Here is an 18,776-nt window from a genome sequence, read left to right as displayed (position 1 = left end):
GAAGGGGTTGGATCGGGTGGATGCAGGGAAGATGTTCCAGATGATGGGTGAAACTAGAACTAGGGGGCATAGTCTTAGAATAAGGGGCTGCTCTTTCAAAACTGAGATGAAGAGGAACTACTTCACTCAGAGGGTGGTAGGTCCATGGAATATGCTGCCCCAAAAAACTAGAAGCTACACCATTACATAAATTTAAAACAGAAATAGACAGTTTCCTAGAAGTAAAGGGAATTAAGGGTTACGGGGAGCGGGCAGGAATTTGGACATGAGTCTAGGTTCGGATCGGTCATGGCCCTGTGGGTAGCGGAGCGGGCCCAGGGGCCGTGTAGCCTGATCCTGCTCCTATTTCGTGTGTCTAATTCTGTTAGATGCAGGAGATGGTTCTGTGATAGTGGATTGGCAGTTAGGATCAGATCAGTCATGATCTTATTGAATGGCGGAGCAGGCTCGAGGGGCCGATTGGCCTACTCCTGCTCCTATTTCGTATGTTCTTATGTACTTTGTGTTTTTTTTTTAAAGAGCTCCTTGTAATTGGTACAATATTTATCCAAAGAATCTTGTACACCTCTTGTTAATTTGTTGGAAGAAGAGTACCCTGTTCACTTAATGGTTGAGTACCCCTGCCTAGACCATACTACATAGAAACAAAGGAGATAGGAGCAGGAGTAGGCCATTCGGCCCCTCGAGCCCGCTCTGCCATTCAATGAGATCATGGCTCATCATCCAAATTCAGTACCCTGTCCCTGCCTTCTCCCCATATCCCTTGATCCCCTTAGCCTTAAGAAATATATCCAACTCCTTCTTGAATATATTTAATGAACTGGCCTCCACCGCCCTCTGTGGCAGAGAATTCCACAGGTTCACCACTCTCTGGGTGAAGAAATTCCTCCTCATCTCTGTCCTAAATGGCTTACCCCTTATCCTTAGACTATGACCCGTAGTTCTGGACTCCCCGGCCATCGGGAGCATCCTTCCTGCATCTAGTCTGTCCAGGCCTGACAGAATTTTATAGGTTTCGATGCGATCCCCTCTCAATCTTCTAAACTCCAGTGAGTATAAGCCCAATCGACACAATCTCTCCTCATACGCCATTCCTGCCATCCCAGGTATCAGCCTGGTGAATCTTCGCTGCACTCCTTCCATGGCAAGAACATCCTTCCTCAGATAAGGCGACCAAAACTGCACACAATACTCAAGGTGCGGTCTCACCAAGGCCCTGTACAACTGCAGCAAGACATCCTTGTTCCTGTACTCTAACCCTCTTGATACGAAGGCCAACATACCATTTGCCTTCTTAACCGCCTGCTGCACCTGCATGCTTACCTTCAGCGACTGGTGCACAAGAACACCCAGGTCTCTTTGCACTTCCCCTTCTCCCAATCTATTGCCATTCAAATAATAATCTGCCTTCCTGTTTTTGCCACCAAAGTGGATAACCTCACATTTATCCACATTATAGTGCATTTGCCATGTTTCTGTCCAATCACCCATCCTGTCCAAATCGCACTGGAGTTTCACGACATCCTCCTCACAGCATACCCTCCCACCCACCTTTGTGTCGTCTGCAAATTTGGAGATACTACATCCAATTCCCTTGTCCAGATCATTAATATATATTGTGAACAGCTGGGGTCCTAGGACCGATCCTTGCGGTACCCCACTAGTCACTGCCTGCCACTCGGAAAACGACCCGTTTATTCCAACTCTTTGCTTTCTATCTGCCAACCAGTTCTCTATCCAAGTCAATACCTTGCCCCCAATCCCATGTGCCTTAATTTTGCAAGCTAATCTCTTATCCGGGACCTTATCGAAAGCCTTCTGAAAGTCCAAATACACCACATCCACTGGTCCTCCCTTATCTATTTTACCAGTTACATCCTCAAAAAATTCCAGTAGATTAGTCAAGCACGATTTACCCTTTGTAAATCTGTGTTGACTTTGTCCGATCCCGTCACTGCTCTCCAAGTGCTCTGCTATTACATCTTTTATAATGGACTCTAGCATTTTTCCCACTACCGATGTCAGGCTTACCGGTCTATAATTCCCCGCTTTTTCTCTACCACATACATTGCAATGTAATACACTCATTCTAGTGATGTAGCCACACAGAAGTGACCCTGCTACTCCCCCCCCCACCCCTCCCGAAAGTACGCACAAAATGTCTTCTAGAAACATAAGTATGCCTATCTGATTTGTGTACTAATCTCTATCATTAGTCTACAACAGACCCAGACATGAGGCAAGGAAACCCCAGTGATGGAAAGCTTTGGGAACCAGGGGTCCAAAGTCACCTGTTGCTTGCAATGATGCTACACTTAGCATATGTCATGTTTTTAATTACTCATATACGGTATACCAAAATATTATTGCAATTAGGTATTGAATGAAATGCTCCATGAAACTCAATCTCTTAGCAGAGATGCTATCAAATTCTCATTACTGACATATTTCTGATGGAGAAAGTTACAATATTTTTTACAATTTTAATGCATTATTACCATACCGTGCCACAACAGAAGGGATTCTACACAATATTAAGTATTTGTTCAATGTGAGGACACTATTTGAGTTACTGGTGTTCGATTGAGATTAAAAGAATATTAGCTGGAATAGGTATAGTGCTCACTCCGATGCTTGGTAGCTATCTTATTTAAAAGGCATTTTGGCTCATTATGTCTTTTCTGTCCAAGAGAGCTGAAGAGGAAAATGACCAGAGCTGAATCTGTGTTAAATTACATTTTTATTGTGTGGGATTTGTACTAGCATTTTGGTGATCACATTGGGTAATTCATTAATTTACAGTTAAGCCCATTGGTTTATGGTGACTCAATAAAACAAATTGCATTTTTTGTTGCATGGGATTTTGCTGTGTTTATTTTTTGGATCTTGTAATCTCTATTCCATCTATTTCAGCGTCCCCGCATGAAAATCACAAATTAAAAAAAAATTTTTTTTATTCATTGATGGGATGTGGGCATTGCTGGCTGGCTAGGCCTGCATTTAGTGCCCATCCCTAATTGCCCTTGAGAAGATGGTGGTGAGCCGCCTTCTTGAACCGCTGCAGTCCATATGGTGTAGGTACACCCACAATGCTGTTAGGGAGTTCCAGGATTTTGGCCCAGCGACAGTGAAGGAACGGCGATACAGGTCCAAGTCAGGATGGTGTGTGGCTTGGAGGGGAACTTGTAGGTGGTGATGCTCCCATGCGTCTGCTGCCCTTGTCCTTCTAAGTGGTAGAGGTCGCGGGTTTGGAAGGTGCTGTTGAAGGAGCTTTGGCGAGTTGCTGCAGTGCCTTTAGGGATTAACTACTTAACCACCTAGTTCTGATTTATGAACTCTTCACATAATGCTTTGTGAAATCTGTTTTTATTAAGTAGGATAGCTACTGGGAGATTTTGAGTGAGCAGTATAACTATGCCATTGTACTATAACACCAAGATTTTTAGGAAAGAAAGAATAACGTATATTTATCTGGAGAATACTTTATTTGTGATGATGACAAAAGATTTCCCTTCCGAGTCTTTTGTTGATTGAAATTAAATAGAAGCTAGATTTGCAATAATATGGTCAATGGTCTGTTTCCAGAGCATTGATTAGGTACTTGGTTGTCGTGCTAATCTTTTAGTGGTACAACGGACATTACAGGGTCAGTAGAAAGAAATCTGTAGCTCCAATCTGCTGCAGAAATCACTTGAATGGCAGCCAAGAAGACTTAATTGTCAGCTTCCAAATTCCATGCTGCTGCACATGCTTGGAGTACGTGCAGCCATGTTCCAGGGGTTGAATGAAAATTACTGGAGGTGAGCAGAGGCATACTTCAGCAAGTAAGCGCATATAAATTTTGATAGCCTAACCTCCCAATGACTGAAATAACACACACCCTGCTTTTTTAAAAGCATTAATGTTTGAACTTCCTCATCCCGTGCAGCTGCCAATACTGTCATTCTTTTTTTAATGGAATATTTTGGAAGCCTGCTCCCCAGTCCATAGTGATGCACTCGCTCTCTTTTCTCCAGTTCATGTTGTCACTCTCCTTCCACCGCCCCCCCCCCCCCCAGGTCTCCTGCAGTTCATGTTGGCATTCTACTCCTCTTTTCCCATCGCCACCCCCGAAGTGCTGTACTGGGTCCTTTGCCTGAGTTACGTTGCCACTGTAGTGTGGACAGAACTGCTCATGTCACAAGAATTCCTGCTCACAGTGTGCAACCACCGTTGAATAATTTTTTGCTTCCAGCAGTAGCAACAATAACAGTAGGGCCTAGAAATTCGGTATAGCCGCGTTTGGGGCGCTAGTCCTGGCGATGCGCAAAGTTTAGCGCCAGGCGCAATTTAGCGCCACCTAGCGCGATATTGGGTTGCAGCGCCCCTAAAGGTGATTGCGGCGCTAAATCAGGCGCTGCACGCTACTCTTAAGGCGCCAACTCAGCGGCGCAACCCAATTTCGCGGCGGCGTGGCGCAGCGAAGGTGCTGTCAATAATCACTTTCCCTGAGACACATTGGCGCCGGCCAGCTCTTAAAGGGGCAGGTCAATTGGCATCACCAGACACACTCACTGCCTTGTAGGCCTTCAAAGCGGTGGGAGCCTACCTGTGGCGCACCAGCCTAGCAAGACATAGAAAGTGTGAGGCAGAGGGCGGAACGCCTCACTGATGGGGCATTGGATGCTTTGGTTGGCACAGTGGAATCAAGGCCAAGGAAGATGGTCGGAATGTGATTTATGTTTTGGACAGTCTCCCGGGTGTGAGAGGCAGTTATGTGTCAGTGTATTAGTTTTGCTTTCTATTGCCATAGCTTTCTCATGTTTGAAGGAACCACATTTTGTGTAATGAAACACTTTCTTCATTTACAATGGCCATGCCTGCTATTTACATGCATCTTGCCCTTCACAGGCTTGAGGGTATCAGACCGGTTCCATTCCTGTTCTTGGAATGGCAGCAAGCATTCCGTGAGATGGGCCTAGAAGCTACTTCTGATCAGCCTCTGATGCGCAGCCTGAGAGGAGCCGCTCGCGTAGAAGTTCAGGCCAGCAGGCATCTTCTCAGCCACCGACAGAAATGTCCTGCGCCTTATCTGAGGCTGCAGATCTGGCTGAAGCAGCTGGCATAGCTCAGTCACCACCTCCTTTCTAAATCGCAGCCTTCTGACACACTGCTCCTCCGGCATGGTCATGTAGGAAAACTGCTGTCGGAAAACCCTGCCAGCATAAGGTCTGCTGTGGCGACGTCTGTTGGCCTTCCTCCGTCTGGCCATGCCCGCCCCCCTCTCCCAGCGTCCCCGTGCCCTTTCCAGATGATACAGCAGCAGGACGTTCCCCTCCAATGCAGCTCCATAATAAGTGCCCATAGGAAGGTTCCCCGTTGTCAAGGCTCACCAACAGCAAGGTGATGGTCAGAAGGCTGAAGATCGTCTGCCTGCGCTGGCTCAGTGGTCAAATGGCTCTCAGTGTGCAGCTCAGCAACTTGTTGTGCTCCAAAAATGGCTGCTGCTTTTAAACCACACCAGTCCCCTTTAAATAACGCTCCTCCAGCCCGAGAGCGCCTGGTAAGGTTCCAGGTAAGCTGTCGCTATTAGCGCCAGGCGCTACGGAGGGGGGGGCGCCACAGAATTTCCGGTCCGGGGCGCCCAAAAGGCGTTGCACACTCAAATGACGTCATAATCAGCCTGCGCCCATGAGCGGGCGCTAAATGCATGCTCAATATGGGCACCCGCCCGGAAATTGGCTAGCGCCCCACTTCTCAGCCTCTTTAGGCGTTAATCAGTGGCGCTAACAACCGAATTTCTCCCCCTAGGACTTTTGTATGAGTCACAGAGAACTACTGAGGGAGTGAAGAGAGAGAGTAGCAGTGTTGAAGGGGGAGTGACTTGGTCCGTGATTTTCTTTTGCCCCAAATGTGGGCATACAGGTCAAGCCTCCCAAATTATCTATGCATTTGCTCGGTATGCATTGCAACTGGTACATAAATAAACCACAACTCCATGGGTGGTGATATTTACGACAATCTTTGACAGGTGTTCATCCTAAGAGTATTGGTACCAAATGCAGAAAATGGCATATGTGAACATGTAAGATTTTGGGACAACATGGCTCCACCCGATTTCTGCAGAAACCCTGAACTACTCCACTGTTTCTCCTCTCCCTCCGCCCCCCCCCCCCCACCACCACCCCACTAAAAAAATTCCCCAAAACAATGTTCCACAGTGGAAATGGGTAATTGTACTGTTCCAAGAAACACTGGAAATTTCAAAGTGAAAGGGGAAATCGTTTGGGAACACTGATTATTTCCTGTTTGGTCTGCACTCCAATTCTTCTTTTGTTCAAAGAGAAAGTAAGTTGATTCAGATCTTGGGAAAGATCAGAAAAATTCCATTGTAGCTAGTACAAAAATCTGAGCAGACTATTCACATGTGGATAAAGCTCATGTTTAGCAACTATTTTAATATTTGGGAAGATTTTCATCCTATGAGTATGCCAAGTGGTCTTTTTGATTTTATCATCAGGCTGTGGCGTAACTGAATTTTACTTGGTCTTGAGTTGGCAAAGGCCTCTGAAGTTTTCACAGTAAGCAAACTTGCATTTTGTGCATTGAAGATTCAAGTACAAAATTGTTGATGCCAGTTAGTGTTAGCAGTTATGGGAACATTTTCTCGGACAGCAGCTAATTTTAGTGTGTGTTAAATATATTGATCCCAGGTTGTAATTAAGGTCACAAGTATGTTTTAGGGCAGTACAACTAAGTGATATCTATAACTTTTCTAACTGTAGCCCCGCTGTTACTCAAAATGCGTTTATTTTTCTCCAGTGTTTGTCCTTCTAATCTCTGCTGTTTTCCTGGTATGCTGATTTCAGATTGCTCTAGAGATTGAACATAATGAATTATGGCATATGGATGCTCTTCCAACTAGCAGACTGTAGCTACTATTAACACATGTATCATTTTAAGCATGACCTTGTTTTTTCAGTTGATTGTGTGGAATAGTATTGCCTCTAAATGTGAGTATTTTACAATTTTTAAAAATGGTAATGCACTGATTTGTGTGTGGGGTATAGTGTGGTAAATTCCACTATTGGAGTTGTAGACCAACTGTTGTCAAATGAAGGTGATGTTGCTTTCCCCTTCTCCTTCCCCACCCTGAATTATAGTAGCTCTTTATCTTGGTTTCTCAATTTAAAAAAGGCAGTAGTTGCTCTACAGCTCCCCTTTAAAATATAGTCAGGCTAACATTATCCACCTGCATGGCTGTGTGTATGTATATCTTTAGAGGCAATGCTGTTGTCTTAGTATATTAAAATTTATGCGGGACAACTTACCAAGTCAGAAGCCCATATGTGATCAAATGTGATACTGCACATGGCACCAAGGAATTGAAAATCAGGATGAGTAAAAAGGTGATGTAGGTTGCAGCAGAGGCAAGTTTAAAATATCTTAATCAGCCTATCTATCTAAGTTCAGTATCATTGAAAGTTCCTATGTAAACCAGTTTTTGTGGGAAACCTCATTACAGAAGTGTCCATGCTTTCATAATTGTGACCCTTGTCGATGGTGCTGTGATGGGACTATCAATGTTAAAAGGTGTCACACATTGTCTGTCACATAACACTTACTTGACTGTTCTGCAAGGTACTCGTCTATCTATTCTCCACAAAATGCTTTCTGAAAAAAACTTTTCTATAAGCTGACATTTCTATTGTCCAAAATAATGGTTTAAACAAATAAAATTGCATATTTCACAATAAGATGATTGAATGTATCTTCTGTGCTTTTTAATCACTTCATTAAAGTTTTTTTTTGAAGGCCTCCCAAAAGTCTGGGCTCAGACTTGACTAAATTCAGATTCTGCAATGTATCCACTTTCCCAGGATGCAGTAGTATCTTTCAGTAGTTGAACTGCTGCAGTATTTTTCTCTAGTTTCCAGTAATTTTCAAACTTATGTGAAGAAAAGCTAGAGGATACATTTTAAAATCTTTTATTCAGTTAAAGTTTATATTGAGTTTTTTCTTGGAAAAAAGTCTGTGTGTGTATGGGGGAGGGGAAGGGACTACTGACACAAACTGCAAAATTGCAAATTTCACTTAGGTACTCATTCTTCACAGAATCACAGAAACCCCACAGTGCAGATAGAGGCCATTTCGGCCCATCGAGCCTGCACCGACACATATCCCACCCGATCCCCGTAACCCCTACACCAACACATATCCCACCCTATCCCTGTAACCCCACGTATTTAATCCCCCTAACACTAAGGGTCAATTTATCATAGCCAATCATCCTAACCCGCACATCTTTGGACTGTGGGAGGAAACCGGAGCACCCGGAGGAAACCCACGCAAACACGGGGAGAATGTGCAAACTCCACACAGACAGTCACCCGAGGCCGGATTCGAACCCGGGTCCCTGGCGCTGTGAGGCAACAGTGCTAACCACTATGCCACCGTACATAACAGTACAAGTTGTTGTTAGTGAATCATGGAGTGGTGTTGCCACTGAAGTAGCGTTTCTTTTGGGTTGACTACACACCTTACTGTCTAAAGGAACTAGGTGAGGATCCTTGAGGAAATATCAAAGTAAAAAAAGTAGAGAAGTCTCTAATCGTAATGCTCATATCTGTTTTGACTATACTTGACTTTGAGCAAAATTCCCTCGGCATAAGCACAATTTTGCTGTCCCTAATTTTGTTGGCTGATGTTTGGACCTTTAGAGGTCCAAATCTTCATTTCAAATGATTGGACTTCTGTTTTATTTTAGAACAATGATCTTTCCTATTTCCATATTGCATGTGTTTTTTTGAGATATCGGTACTTTCTGTGTGGCTTCGAATGGAGGCTAAAAATAGTTGAACCAAGTTGCCATTGTGACTTTCAGCAACACTCAAAATAGTTATCTCTGTTCTGTACCATGTTCTTGAAGGTGGAGGCCAGTAACAGACTAGTTTTTGACTTGGACAGCTGCAACTGTCAGCCTAGTTACTGATTATCTTGAAGTTTTATTCTATCCATACAAAAATGGACACTTTGTTTTTGAAAGCGCAGCTCAGAAACACTGCAGGACATACTTTGCATCAGGTACTGAAAAATCTCTGCGACCCAGTTGAAATGTGCGAACTAAGTCATTAGCAAAATGAGGCACGGTTCTCTTCAAATGATAGTTGTGTACCACATAAATGCTCAAAATAATTTTAGTTGTTGAGCTTTTAAGATTTTTAAGATTGACAATAAAATCCAGAAGGAATCACTGCAAATATGTGAGAGAGCACCACCCCTCCCGGTGCCACCACCCCCACCCCAAACCACTCCTGCTGTATGACTTTTCCAGGAAGAAGAGCCACTCTACTGCTCAATGGTTAAAATTGGTAGTTTGTGTGGAATTAAGGTGTAGGTTTGTGCCCATACTGGTTCAACCACTATAACCTACTGGGACACAGCACCAAAACACTTTAAAACTGTATTGTGCAGTTTTCCTTCCAACTTGTTTGACTATAAAGGTCTGAACAGTAATGAGAACTAATTTTGACTTGTTTTGAATCCTTTTGATTTGTCTACAGGAAGCAAGGTCACATGTGGCTTGAAGGTGATATTTACAGGTCCTTGAAAAAACGGCGGAGTACAGATAAAGAATGCACTGGATTATCCCGGATCATTTCTGGCATTGATGGTCTCTCTCTCGGTGGGAATCTGAAGATGCACTCCATAGACAAGATGATGGAGGTAAGGATGTTCACATCATAACTACAGTCTTGACAAATTCCTACTGTCTGCATTGTCATCTGCAGGAAGCTGAGCACCCCAGACCCTCTGCAGTGCTTTAAAAAAAAAATCCTATAGTTTAGCAATCTGTGTACATAGAATTTCTGCTAAGAACATACAGCTCTTGTGTAAACACGGCACTTGTGAAGTGCAACATCCCATTTGTTTTTATTCTTGATGTGGTAATGCCAGCAAGGACGCATTTAATGTCCATTCCTAGTTGCCCTGAGAAAGTGTCAGTGGGCCACCACCTTGAGTGTAGCAATTGTTTTTTTAAAATGAGTAAGTGGTTTGCTAGGCATTAAGAGTAAATCATTTGTTGTATGTAAGCCAGACTGCAGGGGTACGGGCAATGTTCCCTCTAATTTTGTGTGGCCCTGCACGGCCCCCTTAAGGGGCTGCGTGGGCCATGCAAAATACCGCGCATGCACGGTTTTTGTATTTGAAAAGCCAGCTGTGCGGGTTCCCCGGAGCTTACAGGGAACATTGCTGACAGGTTCCCTTCCATTTGTTCCCTTTGTTTTACATAATTGGAATACTAATTACTGAATCTAGAATAGCACAGTACTTTAGCTGGTCTACAAATATAGGATGGAGTTAGTATTTAAAATATTAGGGAAATTTGTCGAGGTTATAAAAACAAAAACCTAGTTTGTTATCAAACATATTCGAAGCGTTTAACTACTTTGTCTGTGTCTACTTTATCTACTGTACGCTAAGAAAAATCGGAATGTTACATCAGCATCACACACAGACCATTTACCCAAGTTTTATCTCGACGTGAGTCACCTAGTCTAATCCCACTCTAGCTTGTTTGCCCTCCACACCCTTTAATATTTCATTTTTTCAAGCAACTAATTCCCTTTTCAAACAGAATTTATGGACTCTGCTTTAGTTCTGTGCTGTAAATTCTATATAATAATTTGTGGTAGAGAATACCACATTCTAATTACCCTCTTTTTTTCTAGTTTAACTTCCCCTCTCAATTCTTTTTATGATCATAAATTTGTGCCCACTTTATACCATATTGCCAACAAGTGTATTTACCCTATCCTAACCTTTCATAATCTTGAAGACCTCATCAAGTCACTGTTCAAATTACTCTGCTACAGAGAAGAAACCCCTACCTTGTCAAATCTCATTTCGTAGCGAAAACCCCCTGGGCAGACTTGATGGGCCAAATGACCTGAATCTATGCTGCACCTTTTCCACTGCTTTTATATTCTTCCTGTGTGTGCAATTTTTGAAAGCCCTGTAATCAAACTGGCCTAACTAAGGCCTTGTACAAATTGAGTGTTACCTCCATGCTTTTGTATGCCATGGCTCCAGATACAAAACCAGGGATTCAGTTTGTCCTTTTATATGGCCTTATCTACTTGCACTGAAACATTTACTGACCTGTGCATCTGCACATCGACATCCATTTCTTCTTTTACTCCATTTAATATCTTATTTAAGGTGTATGTTTTTTGTTGCTTCCAATATGTATTACTTCAAGTTTCTCTACATTAAATTGCGTCTATCTTGCTAGCCTAAGTCCTCCTGCAGTCTTTCACAACCCTTGACACAATTTCCCAAATCTCAATTTGGTGTCAGCAGCAAATTTCAGTATTATTCCCTCCATTCCTAAGTCCAGATGATTGATGGTTGGTAATTGTTTGGCTGTTAGGAAACCGAGAAGGGATAAAGGGAGCGTTCTCAGATTGTACTGGGACCTCTGCTTTACACCATATAATATATATTTTTATATGTATGACTTGGATGAAGGAATAGAGAGTAGCATATCCAAGTTTGTAGATGACACTAAGTTAGGAGGCAAGTAAGTTGTGTAGATGGGCACAGGAAGTTGCAGAGGGACATAAACAGACTAAGTTGAGTGGGCAAAACTGTGGCAGATGGAGTTCAATGTTGGATCTCATAAAGGCAAATTGAATATTTTTTTAATGGTGAGAAACTAGGAGCTGTGAAGCAGCAAAGGGATTGCATGTCCATGTACACAAATCGCTAAAAGCTAGTGCACGGGTACAAATCAAAAAGGCTAACAAAATGTTGACTATTTATCTCAAAGGAGTTGTATTTCAAAAGTGAGGAAGTGATGCTTTCATTGTATGGTCAGACCCCATCTGGAGTACTGCATTTAGTTTTGGGCACCGAACCTCAGGAAAGATATATTGGCCTTGGAAGGGGTACAGTGCACGTTCACCAGAAGGATACCAGGGCTTCAAGGGTTAAATTATGAAGACAGGTTGCATAAGCTTGGTTTGTATTCCCTTGAGTTTAGAAGATGGATGGGTAATCTAATCGAGGTCGTTAAAATGTTGAAAAGCTTCATTAGGGTGGATACGGCGAAACTATTTTCTCTGGTCTGGTAATCCAGAAGAAGGGGGCAAAATCTTAAAATTAGAGCTGGACCATTTAGAAGTGAAATCAGGAATCACTTTTTCACAAAAAGGGTGGTGGAAATCTGAAACATTCCTCTTCCCAAAAAGGCTGTGGATGCTTGATATTTTTCAAGACTGGAATATGGAGCAAAGGCGGGTAAATGGAGTTGAGGTACAGATTAGCTGTAGTCTAATAGAATGGCGGAATAGGCTCAAGGGGTTGAATGGTCTACTCGTGTTCCTTTGTAATAAATGAGAGCTGCTCCAACATAGACCCCTGTGGAACACCACTCAGCACATCTCTCAGTCCAGGAAACTTCCCTTTGCTTTCAGTCCTCTAGCATCTCTATGCATGTAGTTTGGTTATGCAGGATGCAGTAATAGAATGTATGCGCACTTGTCTTTAGAAAATGGATGCAGTGATGGTGTATGTGCTGGTTATTAGAACATTTAGTTATTAGGAAGTGGATGTAGTGATAAAATGGGTTTGCATGTGTAATTGACACAACCTTTGTGGGTACATTTAATTCTGTTTTGTTTACAAGATATTTGCATATGTTTGAGTTCTATAACTAGCATGAGCAAGTTATTTTTTGTACTGCTGACACTCCACAATGATTAAGAGCAACCATGGCGAGGAAGTTGCCATGGTTTCGGCTTGTACTTGCTAATTCTGAGATTGCGACCAGCTGTTTTTTTTAATAAATGCAGTAGGTGGTAATAGCAAAATAGTTTTGGTCGAATGGATGTCTCTGACTTCTCACTTTTGTGCTGTTCCTCATTCCTTGCGTAAAACTAGTGAAGTTTACTTGAGTGTATATTGAAATAATTTTGTGACTACTTTCCTGCTCCCGCTTGGTCATGTGCTCTGTGGCCACAATCTCCCAGACTGCCGCTACTGCAGTGAGTATGTAAAAAAAACAGTGCAACTCTCCCAGTATAAGTGCCCCTTCTCTCGCTCCCACTCAACTGCAGATATTGCTGACTAGCATTGGTCTGCACTCCTGACTTCTAATCAGAAAGTGGATTGGTCAGGGTGAGACAGCAGTCAGAATAGTAAGTGTGTGTTCTCTATATGCTACAGCATTTGTCTGTTTGAACTTGTCCAGTCCAGCAGCATGGGACTCGATGCGCTGTTCCAGCATCGGATTCTGCTGCTGCTGGGCTCACCAAATTCAAAGGACCAAGCCTGTGGCAGAGCAATACAACAACCAGTGTTCTTTCTAAGCTGCATGCGTGCGTGGCCGCGCAGTAATCTGCAAGGTACGGCGCTGACTGCTCACAAGCTATTCCATTTGAAATACCGCGCATGCGAAGAAATTTAAAGGGACCGCGCATTGAAATAAACAGGCCACGCACAACAAAGACAATTTAGAGGGAACATTGACAACAACCACAACTTAATTCCAAAGGGCTCCCTGAGATGGAAACATATTGAGTGCATTGAGGTGGGGTAAAAATGTAGAGATAGAACAGAAAAAGAGGAAAAATAATTAGGAAGTGGAAGCCAAAGAGGCGGATTTTAAGATGTTTGAAGACAGGAGGGTGGAGGGAGTTCTAACGTGCAGGGTCGTAATGACAAAGAGCAGTCACCAGTGGGGAAATGAATGGTAATTCAGTGTCATTCAGGAACAGAGGATGCATGTGGTGCTGGAAAAGATTGTTCAGGTAAGATGGAGTGAATCTGAGAATGAATTTGAAAATGAGAAGGAGGATTTTGAAGTAATTTAATTGGCGTAAGGGGAGGCAGTTCTGCTTGGCAACTTGTTGGGCGTGCAGGGCTCAGAGGGCACATCATGTGTACAGGCCCTTTTTCAAAGTACAGATACATCAGTAGTAGCAACACAAGGGTGCAGGGGTCTAAGCAAGGAGCAGAAATCTTGGTTTATTAACCCTTTAAGTTCCATTGGACCTGTTTCAGCATTGTCGAGCTTTTTATGTCACTTGCAGCTATCAAATGTCAGCTCAAACTTTTACCCTAGTTCCGATGGCTTAACTAGGTAACAACAACAACTACTTGCATTTATATAGCACCTGTAATGTAGTAAAATGTCCCAAGGCACTTCACAGGAGCGTTATCAAACAAAATTTGACACCGAGTTACATGAGATACTAGGACAGATGACTAAAAGCTTGGTCAAAGAGGTAGGTTTTAAGGAGCGTCTTAAAGGAGGAGAGAGAGAGGCGGGGAGGTTTAGGGAGGAATTCCAGAGCTTGGAGCTTAGGGCCTAGGCAGCTGAAGGCGCGTCTGCCAATGGTGGAGCAATTAAAATCTGGGATGCGCAAGAGACCGAATTGGAGGAGCGCAGAGCTCTGAGGGCTGGAGGAAGTTGCAGAGATGGGGAGGGTCGAGGCCATGGAGGTATTTGAAAACCAGGATAAGAATTTTAAAGCCGAGGTATTTTTAGACCGTGAGCCAGTGCAGGTCCGCGAGCATGGGTGTGATGGCTGATCGGAACTTGGTGCAGTGATTTGGATGAGAAAGTTTATGGAGGATGGAAGCTGGGAGGCTGGCCAGGAGTGCATTGGAATTGTCAAGTCTAGAGGTAACAAAGGCATGAGTAAGGGTTTCAGCAGCAAATGAACTGAGGCAGGAATGGAGACAGCCAATGTTAGAGGTGGAAGTAGGCGGTCTTGGTAATGGAGCGGATAAGGGGTCGTAAGCTCACCTGGTTCTGGTTCAGCCGTAGACAATAGCCAGGGATAGGAATACAGCTGGTGACTAGGGAACGAAGTTTGTGGCGGGGACCGAAGATAATTACTTCGGTCTTCCCAGTTAGTTGGAGGAATTTTCTGCTCATCCAATACTGGATGTCAGACAAGCAGTGTCACAAATCAGAGCCAGACAAAGGGTCGAGAGAGGTGGTGGTGAGGTAGAGCTGGGTGACGTCAGCGCATATGTTGAACCTGACATTTTGTTTTCGGATGATGTCGCCGAGGGACAGTATAGATAAGAAATAGGAGGGGGGGCAAGGATAGATCCGAGGACTCCAGATGCATTGGTGATGGCTGAGCATCCACAGCCCTCTGGGGTAGAGAATTCCAAAGATTCACAAACCTTTGAGTGAAGAAATTTCTCCTCATCTCAATCCTAAATGGCCGACTCCTTATTCTGAGACTGTGACCCCTAGTTCTAGACTCCCCAGCCAGGGGAAGCATCTACCCTGTCAAGCTTCTTAAGAATTTTATATGTTTCAATTCGATCACCTCTCATTCTTCTAAACTCTAGGGAATATAGGCCTAGTCTACTCTATCTCTCCTCATAGGACAATCCCCCCTCCCAGGAATCAGTCTGGTGAACCTTTGTTGCACTCCCTCTAAGGCAAGTATATCCTTCCTTGGGTAAGGAGACCAAAACTGCACACAGTACTCCGGGTATGGTCTCACCAAGGCCCTATAAAATTGCAGCAAGACTTCTTTACTCTTATACGTCAATCTTTTTGTAATAAAGGCTAACATACCATTTGCTTTCCTAATTGCCTGCTGTACCTGCATGTTAACTTTCTGTGATTTGTGTACAAGAACACCCAGGTCCCTCTGAATACCAACATTTCCCAACCTCACCATTAAAAAATATTCTGCTTGTCTATTTTTCCTACTAAAGTGGATAACTTCACATTTCTCCACATTATTCTATCTGCCATGTTCTTGCCCACTCACTTAACCTGTCTATATCCCTTTGTAGCCTTTTTGCGTCCTCCTTGCAACTTACTTTCCCACAAGTTGCAGGAAAGATGCGCACAGATTTGGGAGGCAACAACACGTTCAAGGACTTTGGAGAGGAAAGGGAGGTTGGAGATGGGGTGGTCGTTAGCAAGGACTCCAATTTGGATTTTTTGTGGACAGGAGGTGATAGCATATTTCAAGGGGAGGTAGACAGCACCTGGTGAGAGGGAACATTATTAGCTAACTTTGGGGCTAGGAAGGGAAGTTGGGTGATCAGCAGTTTGGTGGGAATACGTGGAGGGAGCAGGAGGTGGGTCTCATGAGCTCAGAGAGGGTATGAGGGGAGCTAGGAGAGAAACTAGAGAAAGATACGAGTTCAGGGCTAGGGCATGGGGGAACCTTGGGGGAAGTGTGGCTTGGGTGGGCATGGGGTTAGGAGAGAGGTAGCAGTGGCAGTTGAACAGATGGTCTCTCTTTGGAGCAAAGAAGCCCATTAGCTCCTCACACTTGTCGTTGGAGGGGGCAGGGGAGAAAGGTTTAAGAAGACGGGTTGTAGTGAAGAGGAGATGCCGGGGGTTATCTTTGCATTCCAGGATGATTCAAGTCTGCGTCCCTTGAACTTAAGGGAGTGGAGATGAGGGCTGTACCAGGTGAAATGACCAGGGTGAGGGGGAGTAATGGTTTTAATGGAGACAAGGGGATCAAAGGTGGAGGTGAGAGTGTAATCGAGCAGATCTGGGTGAGGGCCAAAGTCTAGACAGTTGGAAATTTGAAAGTGCCTTTGTAAGTGGCTTGGAACGTTTTTTTCCAGGGGCAGTCACGGAAGGATGTGGGGTTGGAAGGGGGAAGTGAGTGGAGAGGGATCAGAGATGGCCTTATCTGTGATTGACATGATGGGAGTAGCGAGGCCCCACGTGAGATGGTGAAGCCGAGGGGGTGGCTGTGAATATGGGTGGGGGAGTTTAGAAACATAGAAGATAGGAGCAGGAGTAGGCCATTCGGCCCCTCGAGCCTGCTCTGTCATTCAATGAGATCATGGCTGATCATCCAAATTCAGTACCTTGTTCCTGCCTTCTCTCCATATCCCTTGATCCCTTTAGCCTTAAGAAATATATCTAACTTCTTCTTGAATATATTTAATGAATTGGCCTCTACTGCCTTCTTTGGTAGAGAATTCCACAGGTTCACCACTCTCTGGGTGAAGAAATTCCTCCTCATCTCTGTCCTAAATGGCTTACCCCTTATCCTTAGACTGTGACCCCTGGTTCTGGACTCCCCGACCATCGGGAACATCCTTCCTGCATCTAGTCTGTCTAGTCCTGTTAGAATTTTATAAGTTTCAATGAGATCCCCTCTCATTCTTCTAAACTCCAGCGAGTACAAGCCCAGTCGACCCAATCTCTCCTCATACGTCATTCCTGCCATCCCAGATATCAGCCTGGTGAATCTTCGCTGCACTCCTTCCATGGCAAGAACATCCTTCCTCAGATAAGGCGACCAAAACTGCACACAATACTCAAGATCTGGTCTCACCAAGGCCCTGTACAACTGCAGCAAGACATCCTTGTTCCTGTACTCAAACCCTCTCGCCTGCTGCACCAGCATGCTTACCTTCAGCGACTGGTGCACAAGGACGCCCAGGTCTCGTTGCACTTCCCCTTCTCCCAATCTATTGCCATTCAGATAATAATCTGCCTTCCTGTTTTTGACACCAAAGTGGATAACCTCGCATTTATCCACATTATATTGCATCTGCTATGCTTCTGCCCAATCACCCAACATGTCCAAATCATACTGGAGTTTCTTGGCATCCTCCTCACAGCACACACGCCCACCCAGCTTTGTGTCGTCTGCAAACTTGGAGATATTACATCTAGTTCCCTCGTCCAGATCATTAATATATATTGTGAATAGCTGGGGTCCTAGCACCGATCCCTGCGGTACTCCACTAGTCACTGCCTGCCACTCGGAAAAAGAGCCGTTTATTCCAACTCTTTGCTTTCTGTCTGCCAACCAGTTCTCTATCCAAGTCAATACCTTGCCCCCAATCCCATGTGCCTTAACTTTACACGCTAATCTCTTATGCGGGACCTTATCGAAAGCCTTTTGAAAGTGCAAATACACCACATCCACTGGTTCTCCCTTATCTATTTTACCAGTTACATCCTCAAAAAATTCCAGTAGATTAGTCAAGCACGATTTACCTTTTGTAAATCCATGTTGACTTTGTCCAATCCGGTCACTGTTTTCCAAGTGCTCTGCTATTACATCTTTTATAATGGACTCTAGCATTTTCCCCACTACCGATGTCAGGCTTACCAGTCTGTAATTCTCCGTTTTCTCTCTACCACCGTTTTTGAACAGTGGGGTAACATTAGCTACCCGCCAATCCATGGGTACTGTTCCAGAATCTATCGAATTTTGGAAGATGACCAGCAATGCATCTACTATTTCTAGGGCCACTTCCTTAAGTACCGTAGGATGTAGATTTTCAGGCTCTGGGGATTTATCGGCCTTCAATCTTGTCAATTTCCTTAACACCATTTCCCTACAAATACTGATTTCTATCAGTTCCTCCCTTTCAGTAGACCCTATGTTCCCTGACATCTCTGGGAGGTTATTTGTGTCCTCCTTTGTGAAGACAGAACCAAAGTATGTATTTAATTGGTCTGCCATTTCTTTGTTCCCCATTATAAATTCCCCTGATTCTGACTGCAAGGGACCTACGCTTGACTTCACCAATCCTTTTCTCTTCACATATCTATAAAAGCTTTTACAGTCAGTTTTTATGTTCTGCGCAAGCTTACTCTCATACTCTATTTCCCCCTCTTATTTAATCCCTTTGTCCTCCTTTGTTGAATCCTAAACTGCTCCCAATCCTCAGGTTTACTGCTTTTTCTGGCCAATTTATATGTCCTCTCCTTGGATCTTATTCTATCCCTAATTGCCCTTGTTAGCCATGGTTGAGTCACCTTTTTTGTTTTA

General features: G+C 43.9%; 1 protein-coding gene across 2 annotated transcripts in view; it reads left to right on the top strand.

Moving 5' to 3' along the window:
* The window catches only part of LOC147121911 (dual specificity protein phosphatase CDC14A-like), a 170,727-nt gene that overhangs the window by 85,611 nt on the left and 66,340 nt on the right, over nucleotides 1–18,776 (top strand). For both annotated transcript variants that reach the window (XM_085982485.1, XM_085982483.1), the window contains one exon: nucleotides 9,543–9,705. In XM_085982485.1, the coding sequence (XP_085838611.1) occupies nucleotides 9,543–9,705 (163 nt within the window). The remainder of the gene's footprint in view (nucleotides 1–9,542; nucleotides 9,706–18,776) is intronic.

This window comes from Somniosus microcephalus, chromosome 3 (assembly GCF_052327205.1).
Source record: "Somniosus microcephalus isolate GS21.2 chromosome 3, FLI_Smic_1.0, whole genome shotgun sequence".
NCBI classification, from domain to species: Eukaryota; Metazoa; Chordata; class Chondrichthyes; order Squaliformes; family Somniosidae; genus Somniosus; species Somniosus microcephalus.
Note: the sequence above shows the minus strand (reverse complement) of the source record. Positions and strands in the feature narration are given on the sequence as shown.